Genomic DNA, 13,260 nt, shown 5'->3' with positions numbered 1-13,260 from the left:
AATTAATTTTTTGAAAAAAAAGTTATATATATACAATTTGGTATTTATAATGTTTTTAAAAATCCACAACCATTCACAAAAAATTTCAAAAATTCCCAATTGTACACAATGAATAAATTTTTTGCTAAAAAAATTTCCACTGCTATTCACAAAAGATTTAATTTTTTATAGGAAAATTTTCAAACTCCACTGCTATTCACAAAATATTTATTTTTTTGTAGAAAAAGTTCAAAATTCCACAGTTGTTTACAAAAAAAAAACATTTCAAATGTTAAATTATTTTGAAAAAAAATTCAGAAATCCACAATTGTTCTCAAAAAAATTAATTTTATGGAAAACAAATTCGAAATTTGAACTCCTAATATAAAATTTTTTGAATATAATTATTTACAAAAAATTTTAAAGAATTTTATTTGTTTGGAAAGAATAATTCGAAAAATTTTATTGTTTGGAAAGAAGAATTCGAAAAACTTTATTGTTTGGAACGAATAATTTGAAAAATTAAATCAAGTTTTAAATATTAAATTTTCTAGTAAAAAAACAACAAAAAGTTGTTTTTTTCGAGGGGTTGGTCTATTTTTTTTTTCATACCCTAGAAAAATAAGAATTGGAATCACAAATTAAACATTTTTATCCTGATACCGATTCCAAAAAAAAAAAAAAAACACCAGTACTCTGATTCCCCCTCCGATTAATAGTCACATCCGTAAAATTAATTTATCGCTAGTTGGTTAGGCATTATGATATATAAGAATATATTGTTTTTATAGGAAATATCTTATTGCTTACAAAATTTTAGAGACAGTTCCAAAAAAAATGTTCAATATCTAAGATAAGAAGGTATAATTGACTTTAAAAAAAGTATGTGAACCTCACATTCTCTTATAGCGTATCTAAAAATAACGAGGTTACATGAAGATTTGATCTCTTGGATGTAATAACAGCGGTTGATGGAGAGAAAATTAGATGAAATAAAGTGGTGTGGTGCCTATAATACTCTTATTCAAGTTATAAATAGATGTACAATATAACTACATTTTTTAATAGTTATAAATAATTATCGCCTGTAGTGGGTTATTACAAGTAAGGATTGATATTTGATATTTAAAAGTGTAAAATGGATGGAATAGTATTTAAAAAAATGATACAAAATTTCCATGACGTAATTATTAGAATTGTTCATTTAATATCATATGTTATAAAAAGGAATGTTTACTAACGGTGAGTCAAAAAATCTATTATTGGTTTATGGAACACTTATATGTATACTTTAAGAGACCTTTTAAGCAAATACTTTATTTACACACATATATATATATTTGGATATAAAGGTATTTTGATTTCAATATAGAAACTGAAAATGATTTGAATATAAAAAATCAATTTGGTATTGTCATTGTGGAAGGAGGTTTCTTACTTTTTTTATTATATTTTTTTCCAATAAAAGAAAATAGAAGAGTAATCACACATTTGATATAAATCAAAGTTCATTTGTTATTTAAAATACCTATATCTAAAGGAAGAAACCTTAAAAATAAATCCCCCAAATGATGACTTTATATTATCATTACATCCAATACAAAAAGTATTATTCACATGTCAATAAAGATGGAGTATAATAGCATTAGCCCAAAATGTTTTTCAATAATTTATATTCTCCTTTCAAGGTAATGTACCCCAAAGTAAGTAACTTAAGAAATGAATAGTGCTTCATGCCTCCCTAAACAATAGAAACAAATGAATGATCACATATTTTTATATGATTTATTCTTTCTGTAGGAAGTGTAACATCGTCTATGGATCGCAATGGCATGGATAGACATAGGGTTACCTCGCACAACACAACCCTTACACCAGCCACTTTTGGACGGCAAGCCACTTTCAAATGTACAGCGAAGAATCTTTATGGGCAAAAAACTGTGAGTAGTTGATTTTAAAAACCTTCTTCTGTCATTATATTTCACTCATTCGTAAATCAAATGATGATATTATTCGCCTCCTCCCAAGAACCTCGAGTTGTTTCCCCTCTCTTTCTCTATTCCTGAAATCCCTAAAACATCAGTAACTCCTATCACATCTTTCTGGTCAGTTGTTGACCTGTCGATCTGTCGTTTATTGATCCTTATTAGTGTTTCAAACATATTTTTCTTTCCACATTGATTTCAATTTTGTTAAACAGAAAAATATCCCTATTATTAAATTGATAATCATTGAGCAACAGTTGGTAGGAATGACTCAATAGGCATTGCAATAAAGATTATCATGTGTAATAAGACTCGTAAAATCTGCTTACAATCTCTTTAGATAACACATGGTCATAAAAGCCCCAGGCTTAACAAAGAAAACACATTGGTTTTCGTTCAAGATTAGATTTTTAATTTGATTATTTTAAATTCTTTTTATGGAGATGAGTTGCCATAACACTTTTCAAGCAATTGCTTAGCTTTAAAAGTACTTGTTTCCCTCAAAAAGCAGTCTAAAATTCAAACACAAAATGTTTTTGATTCATTGTTTTGGAAATAACAGGGTTAGACAGAGCACAATCACTCACAAGCTTTCAAAACAGCTGTGTTTCGAAAGCTGGTACTTATTGAAATTGAGGTGATTTAAAAATGAGTAGCATCTATGTATGGAGTCCGATACTTTTCAACCCATGGGTTACGTTGAATAAGAAAATCCAAATCAAGAGGATACCAATTTAAAGACTTTTGAGGATGAAGGGGTGAGAGAGGGTATGGGATATTTCAGAGTCTTCTAGATTGAGATTTCGTTGATCAACAAAACCTTTTCAATACCAAGGAAATTAGTAGGGGCGTCCACAGGGGTTGGAGGGGTGTATCTCCCCCAAAACAAAGAAGTTTTTGTTTTAAACTATTCAAATTTCATGAGAAAATGTTTTGATAAGGATTTCCATACTAAAGAATAGTTATTCAACCAATTATGTTGCGAAAGAAAAAATATAATTTTAAAATAATTTTGAAATAATCCTTCCTCCTTTTCCGCGCAAGTATAATCTTCCACTGATCAGTGGTCTCCACTATAACCAATATATTTATTTTACAAATGCATACAGAAGGGGGGAGAAGGGGATTTAAAAATGAAGGACGTCCCATCGGAGGGGAGTATCAAGTTTTAGAGAAACACAGACCCGCGTCAAAAATTGTACTTTTTCCGAATGTCATAAATGTATCTTTCCCATAATACACCCAAATAACAATCCTTTAGAACAACTAATATATGTAATTCAAGAAGAGTACATGCTAAAAAAGATCTTCAATTAATCTCCTTAATATTTAATACAAAACAAAAAACCTCTTTTTTAAAAAAATCACATTCTTTCACCCTGACTTAAGTATATTCTATTATCAGGTTCATAAAACTTTTTTTTCCTCCTATTTCTGGACGACCTTTCAGTATTCCCTGGGGTATCGTCATTGTCACACAATTTGTTCAAGCACTTTGTTATTCAAAATTGATTCCCTTATTATCATCCTTATTATCAGATTTCCTTAATGGGTCATCAAGTTTCTTTAGAAAACGCCGCTTCCTTTTTGTCAATCTCAGAGAACCATCTATCATTATTGTATATTGAGCATCCCTTCCACTACTTTACCCGGCCTATCTCGTCTAGTTGGCCGAGGTCAGTGTCGGTTCTGGATAATCACACGGTCATGCATTCTTCAAGGGTTCTACTTGGTTATTAGATATTCTGAACTCAGCAAGGTCGACAATCTTACTAAAAAAATGGAATTTCTTTTCGTATAGTAGGACACCTGATTTCTGACTCCAGGAATAGATCTTGTCATGTGAAAAGGAGACTTCATGGGATGGGTTTCTCTCTTACAATACTTAATGAGTGCAGACGAATCCACTGTGCGTCTATGATTTCCATCATTTTTTCCTAGTTACTACCTTTTTGTTGCACCATTCATTTGATTCTCTCATTGGTACATGTTCTATCATACCTATAGTGATTTTTTTTAAATATTCTTCCACTTTCTATTTCCAGTGTATGTATAGCTTTAAGGATATAATATGTTTTCAATAGTATTTCATTGGTGTACCTTCAACTTTTGGTAAAGGTTGATGCTGAAATGTATTAAAAGGAGATGTTGTATATATGTCAATTACTCATTTTCTCATTAGAGGGACACTCGATTCACTAGCAACAAAAGGCAATAACATTGGTTTTTCTGGAGGTACCGTGCGGCTCAAACAGCCACATTGAGACAATTTTTCATGATTTCCCTTTAACATCACAGCATTTACTAGACTTGGAAATGACCTTTCAATTACCTTCTGCAGTTTTAATACATCCCTTGATAATTATACATAGACTCCTAGTATGTGGATTTACGTAGACCATTGCTCCACTGTTCCTAGTCTTATCTTTACTAGATATATATATTTACAATATAAAACCAGACCATTGATATTACTTCTTCCCCCCTTCTCTGCCATATTTGTACCTTGATCTAAAACTTTTAAAAGGTCTTGTAGTCATAACCAAGTTTTGAGTAATCTTCTCTTCCCCAGAGGCAAAGTTGAGCTATTGAATTAATCATCACTGAACCCATTTTCTAATATTTGCGTGATATATCTTTGTATTCAATGTTATGAGTAGATACATTTATTAGTACTCTTGGTTGTACCATGGGGTTTTTTATTTATACATATTTCGTTCCTGAATACAAAGTGGGCTTTTGATGTCTGATAATTATAAATCTCCCATATAGGAGCCTCTTCTTTATTATCCTGTTTTTTCTGAAATTTCCAACAATTCTGGCTCCTTTTGGTGTCTAATTTTGTACCAATATTCTAGCCACTCTTTATAAGGTTCCTTGTTATAAAAATTTAAAGAACTTTCCTATGACTTTATTGAGGCCCTCTTTAGTACCTTACTTTTATGTAAAATTTAAATATTTCTTTATGAAAGAGGGTGGAGCTCATGATGCAATATTTAATTAAATATCTAAATTTTTGGCTAATAATAATAATAATATTTTGGTGATGTTTTAATACAGAATGGGAGATGTGTACAGTAACATATTGTAAATGTTCAGGAAAAGAAAGTTAATTCATTTTGTTTCTTCGAAAACAGCGATGAGAATAAATGTTACAAAACATTAATAACTCTTGGTCAATTTTATTTTGTAAAAGTAGCTCTCGAGGAAAAAAGTTTGGAGACCCCTGATCGACATTTTATTTGTTTATAAAATAGTTTGCTATTTCAAAATATAGGAGACAATATTTTTTTTTTCTAAACTTCACCTTATAAAAATGTTTATTAACTCAGAATTTAAAATACTATAACGAAATAAAGAATAAGTTTAAAACACAAACTTCAACACTTTCCTTTTTATATATATTTAATCAGTATCCCATTCTCATCCAGATAGTCTTAATATTAGTCCTTGTTGCGTGAATAACTGACTATATCTATTTTTTTGATTTTTTGACTTGATACCGTTGACACTGATCAATCACCCTTCGTGATTCTGCAGTTCCATTTTTTCTTTGCTATCTTTTCCACGCTGTTAATTAATTTCCGCACGGACAGACATAAGAAAAACAGGTGCTTCTGAATTTCCAATTGCCAAGGCAGAGAGAGTGCAGTATTTATTCCCAACATATAAATTATATTTATAAAGGATTCATGATCATGAATTTTGATATGTTTTCTCCTCAAGAATGAGAAAATAATGATGACAATTATAAGGATTACCAACTGCAACAACCCGCTCCCGCTTTTGAGGACATATAATATTTATATAATGTTTATTAGTGTAGCCTTCTAATATCGGGACCACTTTTGTTCATATGAAGTAAAAGAATTCCCAATATTCTTTTCTGAAGCCTAAGATCCCAAATCGAGCGTGGATCTCTCTCCTCTTAAATGACCACGTGGTTTCTGAATTCCCCATTAGTTTGTTAAAAAATTTGAGGTACATTTGATTCTAAGGAAGAGAATGAAAAAGAACGGTTGTCATAATTACTTTGATTATTTTAATCGTCATTGCTAATTATTTATATATTGTGATTAACAAGAAACTCATAGAATGAAACAGAGGAACCATATAGCAATTACGAGTGTCCTGAATCACTTAACAAAAGTTGAAACCCTAACTGGGAACATCTATAAAAGAAGTTTAGAACTTGTGACCTAGAAATAGAAAATGTTTTTCTTTTCTAATAATATTACCAAATATATATTGAGTTATTTATGAAGTTGTAAAAATGAAGAAATTAAAGTACATGAACTTAGGCTAAAATATATTAAAACGAGCGTTTATATTCAAAAATACCTTTTATATACTATGTATTTACATATATTGAACTCTAGTGTATTTTTTTGTTTTTTAGGTATCATGGGTCCGTCATCGAGATGTCAATCTGCTAGCAGTTGGTAAATTTGTGTATATTCGTGACCCACGTTTCAAAGTTCTTCATGAATCCAATTCGGATGATTGGTTCCTGGTTATTAAGAGTGTGGATTATACAGATGAAGGAGTTTACGAGTGCCAAATTAATACAATCCCTTATAGAAGCCACAAATTTAAATTACAGATATTTGGTAAGAATTTTCTTTTTTGTAGTATTTTTTTTCGTTCGAAGGAATATATATTATATTAATAAATAGAGATGTATAAAATATGATCTAAAAAGAGGGGAAGGGGGGTTCGTCAGCTGTAATCATTATTCTTTCATTCTTAAATATCTTTTAATGATCCTTGAATTAGTGAGATGGAGGATCAATGATTAAGTATAAGTAATTATTATAGTATTACATTTACTTTATCTGACCTAGGAATTGTGTTTGAAGTCAAAATAGAACCAGTATATTTCCTTCTCTAGGAACAACCAAGACGCTAACCTACGCACATTGAGCTTAAGGAAATAATTTCCCTTGAGCGCGGTGTCAATTGAGCTACGTCGTTGCAATGCTGTTATCATTTTTTTTAATTCTTGAGATTTGTACTTTAAGATTCAAAGTGCATGTGCTTTTGAATGACAAACAGTAATAAAAATGAATTGTAATGGAGTTCTGGATGTAAGTCCTGGCTTGATTTAGAGTACAACGTTGATCTTATCTAGTGGTATGCATTTATTTTTTTTTCAATCCGGAATGACATTGTTGCAAAATCACGAAGGAAGACAATAAGACATATTATCTCTGAATAGAGTAAGCTGAGACGGATGTAAAGAGCAAAGAAGATTTTAAATTTTCTCAAAGCCAACTAAAATTCAAGAAACAATGTCTCAGCTTCAGTCAAACATGTCTTTAGAACAAAATAAAACAGTGGGCATTACAGCCGAAATCTGCCCTCTCATTTGTGCAGAGGAAGTAGAGACTCAATCATCCAAATGCTTACATGAAACTTATGGATAAGGAACTCCTACCTTGGTCCAGAGAAACGTTCGGCACAACTTTGTCCTCAATCAAGACGAACCTCCATGTCATCACGCCGCTAAAACAAATGCCTTCTTGTGAGACAACTGTCTGGACATTTCGGACTTCAACATGCGAACCCCTTGGACTACTTTATCTAGGCATGTCTTGATTAGAGGTGTATGCTACTCCTCAAAGGAATGTCCAGTCCGTAGAGGCTTTCATACAGAAGGAGTGGACCAAGCTCGAGTATGACAACATATTCAAGGTCTGCATAGGGATTTAGGCCTCGTATTGAGCCAATTATAAGGGCCGAGGGCTCACATATGGAATAAAAGTTGTGCTGAGCACTTTGTTAAAAAACTTCTCGTTTAAATTTTACTCTTGCGAAGTTGAAAATGATAAAAGTGAACCACTAGATAAGATCAACTCTGTAGAATAGAGGATGGACCTCGTATTAAACCATGTCGATGTCCTCGTCACAAACGGAGCGGGATTTGCGCATATTTGCTTCCTTTCATAGCTTTGTGCAGCATATGTATATAATAAAATGATGGTACAACTCAGATACTCTTCTACCAAACATTCTTCAAATTATCAAAGTTACCATATTATGTTTCTCTTTTTCTATTCTTTTTACATACTGGGATATTATATTTTACACTACTCTAATGATAATCAATATAGTTACATAGGAATCAATTGATAATGTAAAGACAAAAGAGTTTTCGAATTCATTAATTCAAGATACTCCATGCATCAAATCTGACAAAAGTCTTTATTAATATTGACTTTAATTACTTAAATATACTATCAGTTTTTTTTCAACATCATAAACTTTGAATATTACATACGTATTATAGTGATGGTAAAGTTAATCCATCAATCTGATCAAACCAGTTTTCATAAATCATGTCAAATTGAGTTCATCATTTTACACATCTTACCTTATCTTGACTATCTCTGAAATTAAATAGCAATCATATATAAATAATATACTGTTATTTAGTATAAATTAAAAAATTTGACTGTATACACTTGATTACATTTGTATTAGTGAGTTTCACTCCACTGCATCTTTTGAATTAAGTCACCCGTCGGAATTGCAACATTTTATCTAATTTTGCTTACTATAAAAAATTTGAGAAATACACACAACATTTAATTATTTCTTGCTCGACATTTGAATTAAATGTTTTTTATTGAAGTTCAGAAATGTATTACAAAAATTACCTATAGTCAAATGAATAATTTATAAATAAGTCACTCTCAGATCCAATGAAGATAATTTGCCCTTTACAGAGGGCGTAGAAACCGAGACGAGTAGACTCATGTTCTACAAATGCTCAAAGATTCGACGTGTTCGGGAGGTCCTGGAAAAGAGGAATTTTGTGCATTACGGAGTGAAACTAAATGTGCGAAACTAGCCGGCACTCAAATGGTAGAAAAATAGAAAGCTTATTTGTCCTCAATCATCTACACGATCCAATGTAGGGAGAAGGGCATTCCGAATGGGTTTGATAAATAAATGGAGCAGATGACCCGTGTTCTCAGATGTCTCTTGAGAGCTCTGGAATGGTAATGCCCAGAGCTGATTTTAGTGGGGGCCTTAAGGACAAGTGACCCAGGCTATGGCTTTGATTGGGGCTCGGTAGAATTTTAAATTTGTGCACTAGAAATATTTTATTTTTTTACAAAAGGGTCATAAAATATGAAGAGAATTGAATTTAGATAAACCCTCACAATCAAATAATTGACCTCTTTTTTAAAGCCCTAGCATATATTTTTTTAAATATATATATATATACACACCAAAAACATATAGAATCTATAGTGTTCCTCACATTGATTTTTATTAAAGTCTAAAAAAACTAAAATATTAAGTGACGTAAGTACTAATTTTTGTTAATACTGATGGTTGAATATACAAACGTACAAATGTACACAGCCCAAGTTAACCTGTAGTTAATCTGCGATTCACTAATATATGTGTACATATTATTTGTCAAAATTAAGAAGCTACTTGACATTTTTAGCAAAATCCATTCTTTGGTTTCACTGTGTTTCACGTACATAAACAAACCTTTGCATGTAATATATTGATAGACAACAGTGGAATTATATAGACTTGGAATAATTATGCAGAATTTTTATCACCACATGAGGGGAATATAAAAGGAATGATTAGTTAAAAAAAACGAATCAACATTTGCAAACCAGTTAAGCTTCATAAGTGATTATTCTATGTGTCTAAAATTCCATGATACTGCATACGTCATACATTCCATTAAAATATGACTTTTTAAATTATATTTAATAGAATAACATATGTCAATTGATATTATAATATATTAATTTAATCAAACGTTAAAAAAACATTTTTTTTTGTAAATAACATGGGATACATTAACTTTAATACAACGTCATTTTTTTTAAACCTTCACGGTTGGCCATATTTGTTAAGTAGATAAGAGTAGAATGATGACTACTTACTTTTATATCAAGGAAGTTATTTTTTTGTTGAAGAGAATTAAAGAGGGCAAATTTAAGGAATATAAAAGTGCATGTAATTAAATTATAAATTTAGGGATGCGACTTTTGTGATAATAAAATATAGTTTTTAGGATTATGAAAGTAAAACCAGAGGTTAATATTCTTCTTTTTTTTAATAATTATCATTCTATACTATATTGGAGCGTTGTGGTGGGAACATTTATCCCCAAAAGAAGAGTGACCTGAGACTATGAGTGAAATTGTCGAAAAAACAAAAATTGAAGTTAACAAAATCATTGCTATTATAGTCTTTTATAAATGTTCGAATTTTTCACTTACAAAAAGAAAAAAAATGATCATTCTAAATACATTTGCTAAATTTTTTGAAAAATGGATGCCAAATAATATTCAAACCTGATTTAAATAGTCAGCCCTGGAAACTGAAAAAGAGGCTGCCAAGTGCTGGTGAACTCTTAAACAAGGTTTCTTATTTTTTTTTTTAGAATTCTAAATTTGAAAAATGGATATGGCCCTCTAAATGCGTTGGCAAACTTAAAACTAACGGTTGTTTGACCAGTATTGACTGTACTGATAAGGTTCTCCCTTAAGTAATACCACTTTAAATGTTGGAGATTTAACTTCCTAGAATAGTTATACATTTTTATCACTGCTATTAATATAAAGGGCAGCTGTTGTGAAGAAGAAGTATTTTGAGCAATAATAATAAACAACCTTTTCCTCATGCTCTACAAAAGTCAATTCCCGAATTATAATGCATAAAATAAGCATAAAGTAGGGTAGGGTTTATTGTGGGTATTTTTTCGTTTGGAAGCTGGTACCGAGAAACTGCGTGAACTTTCAGAATACTTTATATCTATACGTTTGAATTTTATGTTTCTACGTCACATGCCTCAGATAAAAAAAAATATAAAAATGGCAAAGTCATGTTCACCAATTTGAGAGCATGGGTGGGGCCAAATTGTTGTATTAGACTTTTATGTGTGGAACTAAAAAAATGGATACCCTTTGAATAATCAGTGATGGGTGATATATAAAGATTCTTACCTAAATTGTGATAATGAAGTTACCGTTTTCTGTAGAAGTCCATCAAAAAAAAATGAAGAATTATTGTCATTTTTCTATTAATGAAGAATTTATCTTATTTTTTTTTATATTAAGGAAAAAGCAATATCTTTATGGTATCACCATTGCTCATTGACAGCACGTTTGGGAGTTATTCTCTTGAACAGGATATGTGTGCGTTTGTGGTTCCTTGAGAAAGAAAAATACTTAATGTATATGGATTTCATCAAAAGATTTATTTTGATTTTGATCAATCTCTTTCTTGTAAACATTCTGGTATTTTAGGGACCTGCTTACCAACTCCATTAATTGAAACATTACTTCCATTATATAAGCATTGGTCATTCATACATTATTGTCTAACCATTGTTATTCTATTTGTCCTTCATGCACTCAGCAACTTTAACTTTGTCATGCAACAAATGTACAATCAGTCAATTTTTCCATAATTAATTTTTATTCTATACATGCATCTTCCCCATTTTTGTGATAAACACGTCCTTACACCAGTTAAAGGGTGCACTGCCGTCGGAGCTATGTAGCCCAAAACACAGTTAAGCACTTCACCATGCTGTAGTAACCCGGGTTAATCTCGGCTAGTAGATAAACTGCTAGCCAGTCACATAGTTTCTGGCTCTTGGACAACCCCCGTTTAATCCCAGACTAGAAAAAAGGGATTTCTTTGGGTAACTTCATTTAGATTGGAAGAAAAGTTTATATTTCCTGAAACTCTGTTACTTAATATATGGAATGAGACTATGCAAAAAGTTCCCCTAATTTTTTTTCTATAAGTTTCAGGAACTTAAATTTAGGTGATTTTTCCCGTTAATATATTTTAAAGCATATATGGCCCAAGAAACTTATAATCAATTGTACATATTTGATTAAAACTTATACAGTTTGATAGCCAATACCTGGAATAAATATGCATTTTTTATTTCCCCAAATGAGTCATTTATTCTTTTATTATATATAATAATTTATCTGAGTAAAATAGGAACTAAATATATTTACGAATTTTGGCAATATTATTCTTCCACATTTTTTTTATTACCCAATTTCATCTTAACAATAATTTTTCAGAGGAGTTTTAATTTTAAAAGTCTTAAATAAAAAGCTAACTATTTAAAACGGATATCGTTAATGCGTTTGCTTTGAAAGAATAACCAACAAAAATGTGTCAAAATACAAATTAAACACAAAGAACTGTAAGTGTATAAAATAAGTATAAGAAAAAGGATATTTCACTCAAGTGGGAATGAAAAGGAAAACAAAATGACATCAATTGCCTTCCATGTATCTAAAATTATATGGCCCATAGTAACAACTACATTTTAATTAAAACTTTTATAACTTTTGAAATTGGAGAGTTATAAACCGTAAACTAAAGTACATCTATCGGACCCCACCCTGCCATATTTGAATATTATAGAGACATACATAGGTAATATTAATATCAATTTATTTTAAACAAACATATACAAATAAAACTTTTTCTTTTTACAAAAAAAATATAAAAAAATAAACAAAGACATGAATTAGAAAGCATTTTTCTCTATTATTCGTGAACCAATATTTGTCTTGGGTGATTGTTCAATTTTACTATAGTATATATATTATATATTAGACTGGTTCCTAAAATATTGTTTGTTCCGAAACTTTGGGGGTGTATAGTTCAAAAATGTTACTTTTGATCAAAATATAAGAAAAATAAAATTTGAGCTATAATGAACAATATTTAAATCTAATATTGTTGTGATAGTGTTGATTCAGTACTTATAAAGGACTGAAGACTTCAGTTTCGTCCAGCTCAGTATCGCTCCAGTCCAGTTCAGTCCTGAATATCAGTTCTAAAATCAGATAAAGTTATTTCTTGGATGACATCCCTCAACTTTAATTATGAGACCATTTTTTAATCAGTTCTAGTACTCAAACCGAATGACCAACAGTCTTAAGAGCCAGTACCGTGGACTGATAGGACCAGTCCTAAGCCTGGATTGGACAGAATAAATAAGGACTGATATAACAACATGTGTCGATCCATAGCTAGGACTGAAGACTACAGTACTGTTCAGCTTAGTTTTAGTGCCGGATTTTCTGTCCTAAAAACTTATAAAGTAAGGTCCTTGATGACGTCTCTCATCTTTTTTTCTTTTATTTTTAATCATTTCTAGTACTGATAGTTAAAAAGCCCGGTCCCAAGGACTTAAGACTTTAGTCCTAAGACTTGGCTGGACTAGGCCGAATAAATATGGCCTGACAGAACACAAGTTATTCATTAAGGACAAAAAACA

General features: G+C 30.8%; 1 protein-coding gene across 9 annotated transcripts in view; it reads left to right on the top strand.

Annotated features, from left to right (window-relative positions):
* Nucleotides 1-13,260, top strand: part of LOC121116534 (kin of IRRE-like protein 3) — a 308,756-nt gene that overhangs the window by 227,343 nt on the left and 68,153 nt on the right. For all 9 annotated transcript variants that reach the window (XM_071887590.1, XM_071887596.1, XM_071887592.1 and 6 more), the window contains 2 exons: nucleotides 1,780-1,919; nucleotides 6,364-6,574. In XM_071887590.1, the coding sequence (XP_071743691.1) occupies nucleotides 1,780-1,919; nucleotides 6,364-6,574 (351 nt within the window). The remainder of the gene's footprint in view (nucleotides 1-1,779; nucleotides 1,920-6,363; nucleotides 6,575-13,260) is intronic.

Source organism: Lepeophtheirus salmonis, chromosome 4, assembly GCF_016086655.4.
Source record: "Lepeophtheirus salmonis chromosome 4, UVic_Lsal_1.4, whole genome shotgun sequence".
Classification (NCBI taxonomy): Eukaryota; Metazoa; Arthropoda; class Copepoda; order Siphonostomatoida; family Caligidae; genus Lepeophtheirus; species Lepeophtheirus salmonis.
Note: the sequence above shows the minus strand (reverse complement) of the source record. Positions and strands in the feature narration are given on the sequence as shown.